General features: G+C 44.4%; 1 protein-coding gene, 1 long non-coding RNA gene and 1 pseudogene across 2 annotated transcripts in view; 2 read left to right on the top strand and 1 right to left on the bottom strand.

Moving 5' to 3' along the window:
- LOC132536823 (uncharacterized) overlaps positions 1-18754 on the top strand; it is a 298410-nt gene that overhangs the window by 23202 nt on the left and 256454 nt on the right. The window lies entirely within an intron of this gene.
- LOC103128168 (putative inactive cytochrome P450 2G1) lies at positions 3075-4902 on the top strand. The gene is made up of 3 exons (XM_007539031.3): positions 3075-3314; positions 3409-3550; positions 4572-4902. Exons 1-3 carry the CDS (start codon positions 3183-3185, stop codon positions 4751-4753), a joined length of 456 nt encoding a protein of 151 aa, XP_007539093.1. The 5' UTR covers positions 3075-3182; the 3' UTR covers positions 4754-4902.
- Positions 16598-18301, bottom strand: LOC103128166 (E3 ubiquitin-protein ligase Itchy-like; annotated as a pseudogene).

Here is an 18754-nt window from a genome sequence, read left to right as displayed (position 1 = left end):
CTACCTTCTGCATCCCACAATGACCTTGGGTCCATACTCCCAGAGCGTTAAAGAATAGGAAAGCTATCAGTGGACGGGATACAGTGTTCTGGTAGTGGGAATCATGTGAAGTTGTACCCCTCTTATCCTATGGTTTAGTCAGTGTTTCCTTTTTATAAATAAAAAGTTGTGGTATGTCGTTGAGCCAGATGTTGTGCGCGGGCCGCGGAGAAGAGAGAGGGGGTCCTGAGTGAAGAGGAAAACACAAATCTTTATTTGCGCTGGCACCTCAGAGTTGGTTGCTAGAGAAGCAGGTTGGGCCACGAAAATGGCTGCCTCACGCAGTAACCTTTCCTGTGTCTGAACACTGGAGTGAAGTGCTGGCAAGAGAGTGAGGTGCGGAAGAAGAAAGGCTTTTATAGGAGCAGCTTTCGCGAGAATGGGAAGGGGGAGGAGTAACCATAGCACTCCAGGATAGGATGATAACTCTCGTGAGAATGGGAGGGGGGAGGAGTAACCAAAGCACTCTGAATATTGGGGGATGTATCTTTCCTCTTCATTTATGATTATATTTATATTATTTGTCATGGTAGTCAGCCGTTATCTGGAAGGTCCTGGGTGATTCATGGGGGAAAAGAACTTATCTTTTAACAAAGACTCTAAGGTGTAGGGAAGCGGGAACTATCTTATCACTTTTTTTTTGTATCTTGCCTTTGTTGCCCTAGTTGTTTTATTGTATGTAATTATATTGCTGTTATTACTGATATTGTGGTTGTTGGATAGAACAGAGAGAAATGGAGAGAGGAGGGGAAGACAGGGGAAGAGAAAGACACCTGTAGACCTGCTTCACCACCCGTGAAGTGATTCCCCTGCAGGTGAGGAGCCGGGGGCTCAAACTGGGATCCTCAAGCCAATTCTTGCACTTAGCGCCACCTGCACTAAACCTGCTGCACCACCACCCGATTCTCAGGAACTATCTTTAACATAAACTCTATGGTCATGCCAATAGCAACCTTGAGGGAACATGTGGCTCCCCACATGTCCCCCTGTCTTATGTCATGTTTTGATGTTTGGCGGACTTTGTTTTGTGGCAGGGTGGACTGTGCCTGTCTTAGGTTGGGGATCAGCCTTCCGTCTTACCCGTCATTGGAACACCTGGCCATTTTTGCCCAGTAGTACCAGGTGCCCTGTCTTAGGTTGACTGGATAGTGCTAGTTTCCTCTTACCCGTCATTGGCTAGCCAGCCCTCTACATGGTGGACGTTCTGATGGAGGGGGACAAATCCTCCACAGCAACTCAATATTCTGCCATGTCCAGCCTATGATAGTGAGTTTGTATAGGTTGCATCTTTATGGCATCAATCTGTTGCCGCAAAAAGGCCATGAGCTTGTTAAGAATTATAGGACCGTGGTCTGGGAGGTGTCGCAGTGGATAAGGCTTTAGACTCTCAAGTGTGAGATGTTGCTGAGGACTTATTCTGATGCAGTCTCCGCCCCCAGGTTTTTCTATGCCCCGCTAAATCCTAGAGTGCCCCCTTTCAACCAATCCTGGCTCCGCCCCCAGGTTTTTCTATGCCCCGCTAAATCCTAGAGTGCCCCCTTTCAACCAATCCTGGCCCTACACGTCACCCCTGGTTGTCACCCAATAAAAAGCCCCCTCACCCTCCCCTCTCTCTCTCTCTGGGCTCTCGGCTCTCCCTCTCTGAGGTCTCGCTCCCTGCTCTCCCCCCGAGGTCGGCCATTGCCGGCTGGCTCCACGTGGTCTGAACCAAACCTCCCCCCCATCCTATTATAAAGATTTATGTACCCCTTTGCTCTGGACGTCCGCTCTCTTCTCCGTGGTGCAGCCGGACACCAGACCGCCGCAACAACAGTGAGATCCCAAGTTTGATCCCTGGCTGCATGTGTACCAGAAAGATATCTGGTTCTTTCTCCTCTCTTTCTCATTAATAAATTAATTAGAATGTTTAAAAAAAATATAGGACCTATTGTGAGCAGAAGAAGTAAAACAAACTAGGGTCCCACAACTAAGGGTAGACAGGTAAGGAAGGGGGAATGTATCTATTGGTATGAAGAGGTAGGATCATATATTAAGTCTAAGGGAAGCAGTCAGTGTATGTGATGTCTAGGGGAACAGCCATTTGTCTTTGGGGGTAGTAAAGAATGCCTGTGGTATGGGTGGTAGTATAAAGGGAAACATCTTTAAATTATTGGCTGACAAAGGCAGGCCTGTGGTGGCAAGACAAGATACCCCAGTTAAGTTTACAAGAATATGTGAATGTTGTTAATTCACATAGGTTGGATATGGAGGAACTTCTTACAGTTTAATACCTTACCATATGAACAGATGATTTCTCATGTGAAGGCTTGATAGCCTGTAATCATTTACTTGTGGAAAACAATAAAACTTGCAACACGTTAGAGGTTTACTATAATTGACTTTGGACTATAAACAGACTCAGGTTACTTAGAGACTTAACGCATGTTAGTGACAATGGTGATTATTCTCCAGCCAATGTTGTTGAGCCAGATGTTGTTGAGTGCGGGCCGCAGAGAAGAGAGAGGGGGTCCAGAGTGAAGAAGAAACACAAATCTTTATTTGCGCTGGCACCTCAGAGTTGGTTGCTAGAGAAGCAGGTTGGGCCACGAAAATGGCCGCCTCACGCAGTAACCTTTCCTGCATCTGAACACCGGAGTGAAGTGCTGGCAAGAGAGTGAGGTGCGGAAGAAGAAAGGCTTTTATAGGAGTAGCTTTCGCAAGAATGGGAAGGGGTAGAAGTAACCATAGCACTCCAGGATAGGATAATAACTCTCATGATAATGGGAGGGGGGGAGGAGTGACCAAAGCACTCTAGATATCGTGGGGATATAGATAATGTCCTGAGGGCATAACATGGCTGAACAGGCGCTCCGAGAATGTCCCAACTCTCACGGGAACTAGTAGCCTGAGGGGAAAACATGGCAGATGTGACTGCATTGGCATAATTTCCCAGCAAGCCAAGGTCTTGTGTGAAGAAGAAAGCAGCACTTCATACAGTGACCTGCTTGGCTGAGGCTACACAGGTGCTAGGATACAATGTGTCCTGGCCCCACACGGGCCTCAAGAAGCATCACTGGTGCCCTTCTGTTTCCTATGTTGTGTTTCTTGCAGCCAAGGTTCATGAAGAGATTGACCAGGTGATTGGGCCACACCGGTTACCTAGTATGGATGACAGGCTGAAGATGCCCTACACAGATGCTGTGATCCACGAGATACTCAGAAGGAAAAGGGCAGGCATGGGTATCTCCCGTTGTGTCACCCGGGACACTGAATTCCGAGGCTACCTCCTGCCCAAGGTGGAGTTGAGACTGCACTATGTCTCCCTCTCTCCCCCATCTGGGTTCCCCACTCCCACCTTTTGTTCTCCTAAATGCCCTCTCTTCACCTCAGGGCACCATCGTGTATCCTCTGCTGGACTCTGTCCACAATGACCCCAGCTACTTCAGTCAGCCAGATGCCTTCTATCCCCAGCACTTCCTGGATGAGCAAGGCCAGTTCAAGAAGAATGAAGCCTTTATGCCCTTTTCCTGTGGTAGGTTTCTGTGCTGTGATATCCCACCCCCAGAAACGTGCTCTCTGTGTGCTCCAACTGTTTGCCTGTATCTGAAATTTAGGGCTTGGGGCAGTGGGTGTGGTTCCACAGATCTTAAAACACTAGACTCTCAGGATCACAAAATCATCAGTAATATTCTCAGAAGCTGAAAAATAATGTGCTTAAGTGGAAGCTTAAAGACTTTTCTGCTAAGGACCAGCCAAACACATCTTGGGTTTTCTTTCTTCCTTTCTTCCTTTAATTTCCTTCTTTCTTTCTCTCTCTCTTTCTTTCTTTCTTTCTCTCATTCTCTCTTTCCTTTCTTTCTATCTCTCTCTTCCTTTTGTCATACAGTCACATTTTAGATTTGCAGTCTGAATTCACACCTTCAGACTGACAGAACATGGATATTCATAGTCAGTCAATCATGATTATGCCTGTGACTAGAACGAAAAACAACAACCAAGACAAACAAACTAACTAATCAACCAACCCCAACTTGGTTTAAGCACACTGGATCTTAATTCCATTTTATTTCCAGACATGTCATGCCAAGCTTTTATTTTATTTGTTTAACCATTTCTTTTTTTCAAGTAATTTTTAATTATTATTTTTTATTTCATAGGACAAAGAGGAATTGAGAGGGGACAGGGTATAGATTGGGAGAGAGACACCTGCAGCATTGCTTCACTGCCATTGTAGCTTCCTGCCAGCAGCTGGGGAGATGGGCCTTGAACCCTGGTCCTCTGCATGGCCATGTGTGTGCTCAGCTAGGTGTGCCACACCCTGACTAGGTCCCATCATTTATTTCAAAAGGCAGAGTTTTCTTTGTTGGAGGAACAAAACCGGCCAGCAGGTGACCTAGCCCTGAGGCTTTAAACTCCAGGGCAGCAAGTGGATGAGTCAGCAGGTCTCCCCAGGGGCCCTGGACTCAGCTGCTGCCCACGGGGAGGGGGCTGTACAGCTCCCCGCAGCCCTGCGTGCCAGCACCTCTGTGACCAGCCCTCCTCTGTGCCCACAGGGAAGCGCGTCTGCCCTGGGGAGACACTGGCACACCAGGAGTTCTTTCTCTACTTCACCTCCATCCTGCAGAGCTTCTCCCTGCGCCCCCTGGTGCCACCCAGGGACATTGACATCACCCCCAGGTTTGTAAACATAATGAGTGTTTGCCGCCCATATGAGTTCTGCTTCCTTCCCCGCTGAGCTGTGCTGGGGAGCAGGGGGGTGACTGGAGAGCTCAGCCCAGTCCAGCCCATTCCACATGTTACTCTGCCATCACTCTCTCCCGTGTGAGTAAACCCCAAACGCCCCAGAATTCTTCCTGAAACTTCAATAAAAAAGGGGCGAATTCACTGGTGTCTCAGCTCCTTGGTGAAATAGCTCACTTGGGTAGTGTGCTACTTTGCCATGTAGACAACACAGTTTTGAACCTGGTCCTTATGGAATTGAAGGAAGCTTCTGTTATAGTCTGTCTCTGTTTCTGTTTCTATCTCTATCCTAAAGAGGGGCAGTGGTATATCTGGTAGAGTGTAAGTTACCATGCATAAGAACCCAAGTTCAATCCCCCAGTCCCTAAATGCAATCAAAAAGCTTCAGAAGTGGTGAAGCAGTAATGCAGAAGTTTCTTTTTGTATCTCCCCTTCCCTCTCCATTTCTTTTTGTCTCTATCCAATGAATAAATATATGAATAAAATAAAAAAGATTAAAAAGTATAGATTTCACTACAGCTACCACTGTGCTGGGGGCACAAATTCCAGAGGCTCAGCGGATTTCTGTGTGATACACACTGAGTGGACAGGCAAGGCAACACTGCCCAGAAGAAATGTTAAAATCATTTCTACAAAGGAATGTAGACACTAGAAAACCTAGGATCCACCAAGGAAAAAATGGCAGTTACTTCTCTCAGACTCTTATCCTGGCTCACTGTAAATGGCTGCAATTCAATGCTACAACTCAGAGAGGTGGATGAATCAGAAAGCAAAGGTTGTGTATGGGACTGGGGAGACAGCATAATGGCTCTGCAAAAGATGTCCATGCCTGAGGCTCCAGGGTTCCAAGTTCAAGCCCAGAATCACCAGAAGCTAGGATTGACCAGTGTTCTGACAAGACACACACACACAAAAAATCAACATGTAAAGGAGGAATCTGAATTAAGTCCCTGACTCCTGGGGTGCAGAGAAACAGAATTTATTGATGCAGACCCAGAATTAGCTCATATTACAACTTCTGGCTCCTTAGCCTCAGCTGGATTTCTCTCTTATGATAAATTGGGACACAAAGAAAGGTCGGCTAATGTCTCACAGTCAGGTATACAAGGACTAAGATATGGGCAGAGGTAATAAAAGGATTAAAGCTGTCAGGGATTCTACAAACATCAGAAGATGGAGGGGGTGGTTAAGCTGAAATTTATAGATTTCCAAAGCATGCAAACAATTCATACAAATATTAGCAATTAATTTTATACATTACTTCAAGTGACATATATATTTGTGTGTGTGTGTGTGTATGTGTGTGTGTCATAGTTTAATACTGACTCAGTAAAAAGTTTGGAAGAATGAGACTGATAAATCTTGACCAAAACAATGTAAGAATAGGGGCTGGGCAGTGGTGTACCTAGTTAAGTGCACATAGTACTAAACAGAAGGACCAGGATTTGAACCCTTGGCTCCCCACCTGCCAGAGCGTGGGGTGCTTCACAAATGGTGAAGCAGGTCTCTCCCTTTCTATGTTCCTGTCCTCTCTCAATTTCTCTCTGTTCTATCCAATAAGATGGAAAAATGGTCATCAGGAGCAGTGGATTCTTAGTGCTGAACTCCAGTGATAATCCTGGAGGCAAAAATAAAAAAGAAAGGAAAAATAAGGATAGCCACTTCTGTTTGTATTTAGTTCTGTACTTCTGGGAGGACTTTTTATTTTTACTGTTAAAATGTGTTATTTACATTTGGGGCACTTTGGGGACAGGCCCCGAGAGGGGCTGAGTGATGTTTGTTGGCACAAGCTGAGGTTCTCACACCTTTTACTGCCCTTGTTCTTAGAAAGACCCAGTCCCAGGGCAAGGAGAGTGTTAGGAAAGACTGAACTCCTTACTCCCATCAGGAGTCTGTCATGGGGTGAGGGGATTATGCACAGGACTTCTCCAGGGTCTTCTTCTTTCTCCTTGTTCAGTATCCTACAACAGGCATTGTGTGTGTGTGTGTGTGTGTGTGTGTGTGTATTTGTGTTATGCTCTTGTGATTGGATTTGTTTAGCTATTTGTCTTGGGGCTGTATAACTCTGGGCACACTATTTCAGGGAGGGAGGGAGGGAGGGAGAGAGAGAGAGAAGAGGAGAGGAGAGGAGAGGAGAGGAGAGGAGAGGAGAGGAGAGGAGAGGAGAGAGAGATTAATGACCACAACCATGAAGCTTTGTCCTATGTGAACCTGGGTGCTGTGCATGTGAAAGCGGACACTACCCAGCTGAACCCTCTTGTTGACCTTAAGTATAAACACTAAGGAATTAGACTTTGGATTGTTTTGTTGACTCAATTCCTAGTCCTTGCCTGGGCTGAAGTCCATGTCCTATAACAGCTGCTTAATGGAGGAATCTTTTTTTTTAAAATAAAATCTTTAAAAATATTTTTTAAATTTCATTATTGGGTAGAGACAGAGAGAAATTGAGGTGTGTGTGTGTGTGAGAGAGAGAGAGTAAGGGGGAGAGAGAGAGAGACAGAGAGACACTTGTAGTCCTGATTCACCACCCATGAAGCTTTTCCCTTACAGAGGGGGACCAGGGGCTTGAACCTAGAACCTTGCCCACTGTAATGTGTGTGCTTAACCTGGTGTACCACCCCCTGGCCCCATGGAGGAACCTCTTAAGCAGACCTAACCTTCACTTCCCAGTTCTACTCAGGCTCAGTTCTCCAGCTTTCCCTAAGGCTTCCTCCCAGGAAGCTGATTCTTTCTACCAGCCCCCAGGAGCCTTTAATGAGGAGGGAGGGGGGTCAGTATTGCACCTCCCATCTCACTGCCACTGGGCATCCTGGGCACAGACACAGCCAGTGCTTCTAAAGCCTGTCAGCTGACTCCAGCACCAGGGTCCATCTGTAGAGTCAGGATGCATCCAAGGCCTTTGCTTGTGAGCGTGGCCATGGCGGCAGAGTCTTTCAGTCCAGGTGCCACAGTGACACACCTTGAGCCCTAGGACTCTGCGATGCTCTCTGCAAGATTATTTATCTATTTTGTTTCAGGGAGCAGTGACCCTTGGATGGGCTCAGATGCTCAGCTCTGCAAACTCATCTCAGTCATTTTCATTCAAGGGGGCACCACTTGGAGTTGTCTAGCACAAGAGCCCGTCAGAAACATGGACAGAGTTTCCACATAAAGTGTGGGTTCTGCGTCTCTGACTCTCCCCTTTGAGATTTGGCCACCGCTGCACTGCTGCCAGGTGCTAACACTGCCCTCCTGGGTCTAAGAGTCAGGAAAGCTGCCAGGTCTCTACCTGGGTTTCAGCCAGCCCCAGACACATACAAGGCTTCCCCACAGCCCCCCTACCCCCCCAGCTGTCATAAACAGCAAAGCCCCTTCTTTCAGTGCCTTTCATTGTCTGCTCACTCTCTTCCACTCTCCAATGACTTAATGGGGCTAGGGCCCTTGTTTTAATGTTTGGTGCCAAGCTTATTGTTATTTCAGGACACATGGTCCAAAGAGCCATTCAACAGCTATCAGGAGAGCCAGAGACTGCTCAGAATGCTTCTCAGCTAGGAAACCCCCCACCTCTTCAAAATGTCCTTCCTTGAATCAAGGAGACAGCTTGGTGGTTGAACATGGGACTCACATGCCTGAGGTCCTAGTTTTGATCCCAGAACCACACATACCAGATCTGAGCTGTCTCCTGCCACCTTCCTCATAAAAGCAAATAAGTATTCAAGGATCATTTAACTCTCAATAAGGTGAAACACAGTGAAATCAGATTCAGAAACACAAGTCATGCAGATATGAGACAACTCTAATGCTTGAAAGTGTACAAAATGGATAGAGAATGTCTAAGCGAAGAATGGAGAGACATGAACAGTTTACAGTCACTTTCATGTATTTGTAAATTTATATAAGAAACAACACACACACACACACACACACACACAGATTAAACATTACTAGCATACAGTTTTTGTGACTTTTTAGATGATGTCATTTTCTTTTTTTGTGATTTTTAATCATTCCTGCATCATTTTGTTTTTATCACCCTGTTTATCATGGTGATAAACACCACTGAGGTTCTTTAGTATGGGGTTTATGTTCATGAAATCTTATTGTTACAGTTTATATCTGCTACCAAGTGCCCTGTGTGTCGCTGAAAGACAACCACTGGATGGTCTCAGTTATATGTGCAATAAAAAGAGCTGAAACACATGAAATTGTTAAAAAATAGTGATGTCGTCAAACTGCCACTAACACTTTCTGAAGGGGAGAGCCTGGGGAGGGCAAGAACTGTGGTGGTGGGTATGATATGGCACCGTTTCACTCTAATCGTAGAAACTATAAGCCAGTATTAAATGACTAAGAAAAACAAAATTTACAAAGATAAATAAGTATTAACACAGTCAGTGTTTCCTTTGGAGCCTGTCTCCTTCAGTCTTTCCCCCCATTCCCCTCTCTCTACTCCAGCCCAGCCATTCTCCTGGAGGTGTATGTAGGTGGGCTTCACTGGCTGTGCAGTGAACCCAAACTATCACATGACAAAAACACAACAAAAACCTTGATGGTCTTCTCCTTGAGTCCACTTCAGTCACTACCCCACAGCCCTATCCTAGACCCTGTTATCACTCTGGTAACTGAAACATCATCCTTTCAGACTCTGGCCAAGATCTCTGCTGTTCAGGTTCACTGGCAAAGGCTTAGGGAGCACCACACTGGCTGATCAGTTCTTAGGTTAGGGCTCCAAAGCATGAAGAAGAGAAGAGAAAGGAGAAAGAAGGAGAAGGGTGGAGGGAAGGGGAAGAAGGAAGAATAACAGAGGAAGAGGAAGACGAGGAGGAATATCCCTCATGTTAAGAAAATTTTATTTAAAAAATTTTTAAGAAACAGATGACCCCACCAATGTGTCCTAGAGCTCCAGTTCCCTAGAACCCTGCTCCACTAGGGAAAAAGAGAGACAGGCTGGGAGTATGGATCCACTTGTCATTGCCCATATTCAGCAAGGAAGCAATTATAGAAGCCAGACTTTCCACCTTCTGCACCCCACAATGACCCTGGGTTCATACTTCCAGAGGGTTAAAGACTAGGAAAGCTATTGGGGAGGGGATGGGATACGGAGTTCTGGTGGGAACTGTATGGCGTTGTACCCCTCTTAGCCTATGGTTTTTGTCAGTGTTTCCTTTTTATAAATAGAAATTATATTTTAGAAAAACCCTTTAATTTCCTGATACAGAGAAAGTTTTTCAAGAACCATAAGCTAACCCTGCCAGTTTCCTAATATATTTTTTAAAGGAGCAAGGTGAGTCCTGGCAGTGCAGAGTGATGGGTGACAGCCCAGGCTTAGAATGACACAAGGTCATGCCCTTCTAGCAGGGGACACAGAGCAACTCAACCTCCCACCCTGTGGGTCTGACTCCACTTATTTGCAGGATGGTAAGTAATTTTAAAGCTACTCTCAGATAGAAGGCCTTCAATGACACAAACGATCTGCTGAAGAGGCATGAGGACTTTAAGAAGACCAGGATCATGAAAATACACTCCACCACCACACCACCCAGAATGAGAAAACAAGCTCAATGAACACCGTCATTACTAGTGGTAGCAGGGAGACTCGAGTTGGCAAAATAGCTCACAAGGACAGTGCGCTGCTTTGCCATGTGTGTGGTCCAGACTTGAGTCTAGCCCCCACAGTGCTGATGGAAGCTTCAGTGTTATGGTCTGTTTCTTTCTCTCTCCCCCCCCCCTCTCTCTCTCCACTGCTGCTTCTCTGTCTCTATCAACAAAACAAAAACAAATAAGCACATCAAGAAAAAACAAAAGCAACAAACAAACAACCCAAGGAGACTGTAGCGAAGCAGTCACCCTCCATGCATGAGGACATGGGTTCGAGTTCCATTATCATATGGGCCAATCTTGGGCAGTACAGTGGGGGCCTCCATGGTGTGTGGTACAGTGCTGTGGTGTCTCCTTTTTGTCTCTCCTCTCATTTCCCCCCCCAGAGCATTGATCAGCTCTGGCTTATGGTGGTACAGTGGATTGAATCGAAACATCGGCGCTTCAGCATGAGGGTCTCTTTGCATAACTATTATGCCATCTACCACCACTCTATCTCCTCTCCTCTCTTTCTTTCTCTCTAAAAAATATAGAGAAATAAAATCTGGCGAAGCTTCCCAGGGTCCTGCATTTATTTTTTACTAAAGGATAATGGAATAAGTGAATGAATGAATGACAAAAATAAAGGAAGACTTTTTTAAAAAAAGATTCCTATTTGGCAATGTATTGGAACAGCTAGAACTGGAGAGTTCTCAGCCCTGTGACTAAAGAAAATACTCATTAAAGTATGGCAAGTTTTCTTTCCTGTGAATTTCATTTGAGGGTCTGGGGATATAGCTCATGCTTACATGCATATGAGGCCCTGGATTTGATCACAACAACTCTCAACCAACACTCATAAAAAAATCTTTGTAAAACAATGTATATATATATATATATTGGCTGGGTGGTGGTGTAACTTCTTGAGTGCATATGTTACAGTGCACAAGTTCCCAGGTTCAAGCCCCTGGTCCCACCTGCAGAGGGAGCACTTTGGGAGTAGTGAAGCAGTGTTGCTGGTATCTTTCTCTCTCCCTTTCTCTTTTTATTTAATTTTTAAATTATCTTCATTTATTTTATAGAGACAGCCAGTAATTGAGAGAGAAGGGGGTGACAGAGAGGGAGAGAGACAGAGAGACACCCACAGCACTGCTTCACACCCAAAGCTTTACCCTGCAGGTGGGAATGGGGGTTCAAATGTGGGTTCTTGTGCACCCTAACATGTATGCTCAACAGGTGTGCCACCACCAGGTCCCCTCTCACTCCCTTTCTTTTTTAAACTTAAAAAAATGTTTTTATTACTTTTATTTATTTATTGGATAGAGACAGCCAGAGACTGAGAGAAGCAATCAACCTAGTGGTATCTAATCTAGAAAAGGGGGAGGGGGAGATACCAAAATGGTGATGCAAAGACACGCTCCTGCCTGAGGCTCTGAAGTCCCAGGCTCAGTGCCCCATGACACCATAAGCCAGAGCTGATCAGTGATCTAGTGAAAATAAAGAATAGAATAAAAATAGTACAGACAAGAAGAATGTTTAAAAAAAAAGACAGAAAGAAATAGACAATAGAGGGAAAGCAGATATGCAGAAAGCCTCGCAGGTGGTGATGGGGGTTGAAGTGGTAGAATGAAGGACCAGGCTGGTTGGTGCTTGTCGTTGAACCAGCAATCAGAAACGGAATCAAAGTCTCAAGGCTGTGCATGGTTACTGGGGTTAGCGTTAGGTCACCCCACAGGAATCTTCTAGGGGGTCTAGTCCCTTCAATCTGCTGAACCAGGAAGGCTCTGAGCTGTCCCCCACCTCAATGTTACAAAGGGATCTGGGGTCCCAGGAGGTGGGTTTGTGCACAGGGCCTTGGATGGTGATGTCTGAGTTCCTCTAACATTTGTCTCAGCAAGAAAATCTCTGTATCTCTCTTTATCTCGGTCTCTCTCACGGTTGGTGTGTGATAGACCATAAAGAACGTCTTGGAAATGTTGCATCCTAAAGTGATACCATTTTGCAGAAAACCAGAGTGTGGGTGGGGGGAGGAGGGAAATCTCGTTGGCTTGGGGATTGCTCAGTGCTAGTGAAATAAAAAATCCATACAGCAGGAGCAAAGTTTTGGGCATTTCAAGGTGACTTGAATCAAGTTCTCCTCTGTGGCCAGAGATCTGGAGAGACTGCATGTGCCATGCTGCACAGGAAGCCCCTCTTTTCTACAGGGGAAAACAGGTTGTGTATTTAGCCAGGTGAGTCAAGAGAGGGGGTCACAGCAGTTAGTCCTGGAAAGGGCAAGATATCAAATTGGGCTATCATTAGTAAGAATCTGGTAGGTGGCCCCATTGTTGCTCTGAAGCTACAATGTTGGGCTCATGTTGAAAGAAGACCTTGGGGGCTGGGGAGATAGCTTAATGTTTCTGTAAACAGCTTTCATGCCTGAGGGTTCAAGGTTTTAGATTTAGTCCCCAGCTCTCCAGCATAAGTCTGAGCTGAGCAGTTCTCTGCTTTCACTCTGTGAGATATATATTTACTGGTTGATGGATTTTTTATTTTATTTTACCAGAGCCTTACTGAACCCTGCGTCATGGTGTTGCAGGAACCTCAGAGCTTCAGGTAGGAGAGTCTCTTTACATCAGCATTATGCTATCTTCCCCTGCCCATCTCCCTCTCTCTGTATCTCTAGCTCTCATCACTAAACATAACGATAACATAAAACAGGATAAAATAGTAAGTAAAACAGGAGAGCTTGGGCAGAAGTGACTGCCCTGTAGTTATCATCTTTCTCTCTCTAAACCTAGTTCTCATTACTAAAAATATTCGTAAAATAAATTAAAATGAAAATAAATTCAAAAGGAATCTAGGACTGGGAGACAGCTTAGTTGCTAGCACCATTCTCTTTCTCTCCCCTTCCAGTTTCTCCCTACAAATAGCTAAATATAATAATAATACAATAAAATACCAATAATTAAAATAAGACCTTGGGCTGAGAAGCTATCTGAGGAGTTCCAACAAAGGCTTTTAGGGCTTTGGTCACAAGAACCCAGTTTCAGTTCCAGGACCACCATTTGCTTTAGCTGAGCAGTGTTCTGGTGTTTCTCTGTGTGCTTTTCTCACTAGGTCTGTGTCGAGAAGAAAAAATGAAGAGAATATTCTGAGAAATATGGAGTCCTTTGGTTGTCTCTAGTCTCCTGAAGGGTGCATTCTGCTCCGTGTCCACAAGGCAGCGACATAGTTCAGCAGGGTCCCTGCTGGAGGGCCCCTGCTCCCACTGGAACTCCCCTTGGTCTGCGCTAATTGTTCATTTGGGCAGAGTGTTTGCAGTCTGCTCCCAGAACTTGTTCTTGGAAGTTTCCTTCCCAGGAGCTTTCGAGAGGCAGGAGGCAGGGTTCACTGGGCAGAGCACTGGCCTCCCGTGGCTGAGGTGCCAGATTCCCTGGCCTGGTGGGGTGTCCACAGAGGCAGAAGTGTCCTGGAGCTCTGCCTTTGCTCCCCCTATGTTTGTGCCATAGTTCAGTGCAAGCTCTCTCCCCTACTGCTGCGGTCCCCTTGCAGGAATAAGGCAATTTGATTAGTTCTGTTGGGATATTGGGCTATGTTGAACTGCATTTGCCAGCCTTCCATGCACAAGGACCAAGGTTGTGGCCCTATTTTCCTCTCTCAGGGTGACGCATTGTGAGGGGGTTTCTTGCCCATGGCACAGAGTGAAGGGGAGCAAAGGCACAGGTCCAGGACCCTGCTGTCTCCGAGGCCACCCCACCAGGCCTAGAAACCCTGCACCTCAGCCGTGGAAGTCTAGCAGAGGCCCTGTGGAGTTTTGTCTCCTCCTTGTGAACATGGAGCCGAACGCATCTTATGTGAGACTACCCAAGCAAATGGCTCCCTTATTCCTCTGAATATTCTCTTCATTTTCCTGACAGAGATCTATGGAGAAAAGTACAGAGAAACACCAGGAGACTGTTCAGCTCATGCTGATGGTGGTGCTGAGTATTGAAACTGGATTCTTGAAGTCACTGGGATGAAAGTCTTTGGCAGAACTCCTAAGATAGCTCATAAGCCTATGGTCTTCTTATTTTTTTTTTTATTTATTTATTTTTTTTTTTAAAGATTTTATTTACTTATGAGAAAGATGGGAAGAGAGAGAAAGAACCAGACATCACTCTGGCACATGTGCTGCCGGGGATCAAACTCGAGACCTCATGCTTGAGAGTCCAAAGATTTATCACTGCACCACCTCCCGGACCACAAGGTCTTCTTATTTTCAATAGTTGTGTTTATTTGAATTATTTTATATAGTTATGGAGATAGGTAAGAAGGGTAGATGATTATGATGCTAGTTACTAATCTGTCTCATGGCCCAGTTCTTCATTTTAACATACCATTAAAACAATTTTTTTATTAGTCCAGGAGGTTGTGTAGTGGATAAAATATATATATATATGTTTTAATTTTATTATATTTGTTTATTTATTTTCCCTTTGGTTGCCCTTGTTGTTTAACATTGTTGTGCTTATTATTGTTGTTGTTATTGATGTCATTGTTGTTGGATAGGACAGAGAGAAATGGAGAGAGGAGGGGAAGACAGAGAGGAGGTGAGAAAGATAGACACCTGCAGACCTGCTTCACCGCCTGTGAAGTGACTCCCCTGCAGGTGGGAAGCCAGGGACTTGAACCGCATCCTTAAGCCAGTACTTGCACTTTGTGCCACTGCCTGACTCCCAATAAAATAATTTTTATTATATTAATTTATTTGTTGGATAGAAACAGCCAGAAACTGAGAGGAAGGGAAAGATATAGAGGGAGAGGGACAGAAAGACAGCTGCAGGCCTGCTTCACCACTCCTGAGGCTTTCCCCCTCAGGTGGTGGTGACTGGGGGCTTTAATCCAGTTCCTGCTCTGTAACATGGGCGCTGAACCCGGAGGGCCACCACCTGGCCCCCTATAATATTTTTATCTTACTTTGCTTTGTTAATATTTTGAGTAATTAGAGATACGTTTAAACAGAGAAAGATGATAATTACAAGGCAGTCACTTCCACCGAAGCTCTCCTTCTTAATTAATTATTTTATCCTGTTTTATTTCATTGTTATGTTTTAGAAGGAGAGTTAGAGATACAGAGAGAAAGATACAGAGAGCGATGTATGTTTCATTCACAGGTGATCTTCCTTCTACCTCCCCTCCCCTCCCTTGAAATAACCTTTTGCCAAAGACACTTGTAGGCGGCAGGATGTTTATTCCCCTACACCAGACAGGCTTTCCAATCCCTGTGAAATGAAAAGATTTTTCTTAGCTCTCAGTTCCTCACTCAGTACAATTTTAAGCAAGTTCAGTGTTGTGTGTGTCTCTGTGTGTGTACACATATGAGACACCTCCATACCTGAGACTTCCTTTCCTAAGGACAAAGCCATGAATTTTACTCAAGGGTTAAGGGTAGGCCAGTGAAATAACTCATTTAAATAGTGTGCTACTCTTCAGTGTTATGGTGTCTTTTATTCCCCCCCTTTCTCCTATAGAAGAAAAGAGTTAAGTGCCAGCATAGTCTCACCAAGCCACTCCCTTTCAAAAGTCGATTTGTAGGCTGGCAAAATAGCTCTCCTAGGTAGTGAAATTTTCTGCTATAATACTATTCACACTTCTTCAAACACTGCAAACGTTTTAAACATGTATAAACTACATGGTGTACTCAAAACATCGATTAATAACTGTACTGTGTATATGCTGGTGTTTTGACCGAAGCAGAGCAAGTCGCCCTAGATAGCAGGTTGAAAGACTGAAACTTTTAAAGCACTTTCTATTTATTTTAGATTTTCCTTGCTCCATTGATGAGAATGATAGGACAAAGGAAAGAACTGGACATCACTCTGGTACATGTGTTGCTGGGGATTGAACTCAGGATCTAATGTGGAGAGTCCAGTGCTTTATCCACAGCACCACCTCCCAGACTACTCAAAGCACTTTCTTCTCTGTTGCACTGAAGAGAGGCAACTTGGAGGACTATTTTCCTAGTGAAATTTGAGGTAGGATAAAGTGGAACTGGAAATATCATTCAGATGTCCTAGAGAGTGTTGGACTCTATATGAAAACATAGTGGTCCCTGTGTTAGGAGTGTCAAGGTAGGGGCTTAGGCCATGATTTTTTATCTGCAACAGTGATTAAAGGTAGTGAAGTGAGTGCCATCCTCAGGGATTCTCTCTGAGCTCTATTAATTAAAAGCAATTAGGTTGTAAGTTTTTTTTTTAATAAGACAGGGCAGATTTCATTGCTGTGTTAAAATCTCTTATTAAGTAAGGTGTCAACCAGTCATTTGCAGATATGATCTCTGGAAACATTGAGTAGCAATCCAGATTCACTGGTAGATCTCAGTGATAATATTAATTTACTTACACCCAGATAACACACTATAATAATCACAGTCCAATTTTACAACAAGATGTGCAACAGGCAGAGAAGGAAAAGGACAATCACTAGCAAATAAATTCTTGTCCTTCTGTGATGTAAGTTCTCAGAAGTCACTCTTGTGCAAATCCTTCTGTTTCTTCAATGGCAAATGAAAATTTTTCTTTCAGTTGTTCATAGCTCTTGTAGGGTGGCAAGTCCAAGTGATTAAAACTTCTAGGTAACCACTTTTACTTCCCAACTTTCTCAACGTAGAATTTTTGTGGTCCTTTGCTCCCCATGAGGTCAGCAAATCTTCCAACTGGCAATAGGCAGGTTCCAGTAACAAACTGCAGAAGCTGCATTCTCTTCTTATCAGTTTCTTTAACAAACTGCCAAAACCACATGATTTGTTTGCTTGTCCTAGTATAATGATGGTAGATAGCATGTCTTTGCCAGTCATTCAGAGCAATCTCTTGCATTCCACATAAAAGAACCTCTAATTCCTTTGCGTCAAAGTATTGCAAATACTTCTGGGGAAGAATTTCATTAAAGCCTTCAAAGAAAGCTTGTGTCTGTTCTTCCACACCTCGAGATAATCTCCATTCAGCTACCATTCTGATATATTCCTATTTATTTTCTTCTGTTACAAGAATATTGCCACCATGATTTGGGTTTCAAATCATGGTTCTTGATCTCATCTAAAATTTCTTTATCGACAGAGAATTACATTTCCAAACCACACTCCTCAATATTATTTTCTTTAACCCAGATGAGAGAATTGTAAAATTCTGGATCAATATTTACTCAAGATCCTTTAGCCCAACTGGTTTGTTCAAAATATGTTTATAAAATGGCAGAGAGAAACCTGTGTCTATAAATTTCTCATGGAACAGAGTCATGGCAATAAACCTGCCAACAAAACGGAAATACTTCAAGTGATCTGGATTGATGTAAGAAGCGGGATTTATCTGCAAGCAGTAGTTATCTTTCCCTGCATATTCAAACAGGCAATACATTGGGTTCAACACTTTATGAGACAAAAGAAAGCACCATTCTCTTGCTATACCTCCATAATCTAAACCTTCTTCTCCTGGAAAAATCACCCACAAATGTCCTCCTATATCTTGAGGACTGAAGTTCATTATCTGCTGAAAGAAATCCCCAAACAGTGTTTTTCTTGTCACTGTAATTTTGATGTGCTGTGGCATAGCCATTTGCTGGCACCAGAACTGGAAATACTGAACCTTTGCTTTGAAGTCCCGTACGTAGGCTATCTGGGGCTCATTATCTAGGGCAGATTTTCCAGTGCGGGGATCTGTGTAGGTGGTAGTTCTTCTATTGTGGCCCACAAAATATGGAACTCCATGCACTGTGAATCTCATTTCCCAGCCTTCAGGTAAAGGCTTTTTATTTAATTGACCTTGGCTTCTGGGATCTTCCATTGGGTAATACGAGTGTTGTGGCTGACAAAGTAGACTCTACCATTGCTGTCTGTTCTTTTCTCCCATCCAGGTGGCAAAGGACCAAGGGGATCAGATTCTTTATTTTGTGATGTAGCAAAAAAATCTTGGTTTCCAAAAACGAGTCTCTGGTTAAACTGCTGCATTTCTCATTGAAGTTGACTACGCTGTAGCTGCCACTGTGCATAGTTCCAGACAGATTTAATGTTGGGCTCTGCATTGTCGTTGTTCTTGAGAAATGGTCAACATAATAAATACGTTCCATGTTGCCAACTCTCCATTCCCAATGCCCAGCGGGCATCTCACCTCCTCTCAGGTCAGAAACTAGTTCTGTGCCCTCCATACCCTGGAGTTCTGTTTGATTTCCTTGTCTGAAATTGTTCCTTTTTCCTTTTTTTTTTTCATAGTTTATTCAACAGGATAGAGAGAAATTGAGAAGACAGGTAGAGAGGAAGAGGAAGATAGATGCCTGCAGACCTGCCTCTCGGCTCATGAAGAGTCACCACTGAAGGTGGGAAGCAGAGGCTTGAACCCTGGCTCTTGCCCAGGACCTTCTGCACAGCATTTGTGTGCTTAACCGAGTGCGCCACTGCCTGACCCCCTGAAATAGTTTCTTGCTTTGT

Source organism: Erinaceus europaeus, chromosome 2 (genome assembly GCF_950295315.1).
Source record: "Erinaceus europaeus chromosome 2, mEriEur2.1, whole genome shotgun sequence".
Taxonomy (NCBI): domain Eukaryota; kingdom Metazoa; phylum Chordata; class Mammalia; order Eulipotyphla; family Erinaceidae; genus Erinaceus; species Erinaceus europaeus.
Note: the sequence above shows the minus strand (reverse complement) of the source record. Positions and strands in the feature narration are given on the sequence as shown.

Bases quoted from the DNA above. Each gene is read 5' to 3' on its own strand.
- LOC103128168 (XM_007539031.3), top strand. From the start codon at position 3,183: ATGGATGACAGGCTGAAGATGCCCTACACAGATGCTGTGATCCACGAG. The intron at 3,315-3,408 runs GTGGAGTTGAGA...TCTTCACCTCAG, and splicing joins GAGGCTACCTCCTGCCCAAG to GGCACCATCGTGTATCCTCT. The intron at 3,551-4,571 runs GTAGGTTTCTGT...CTGTGCCCACAG, and splicing joins CTTTATGCCCTTTTCCTGTG to GGAAGCGCGTCTGCCCTGGG.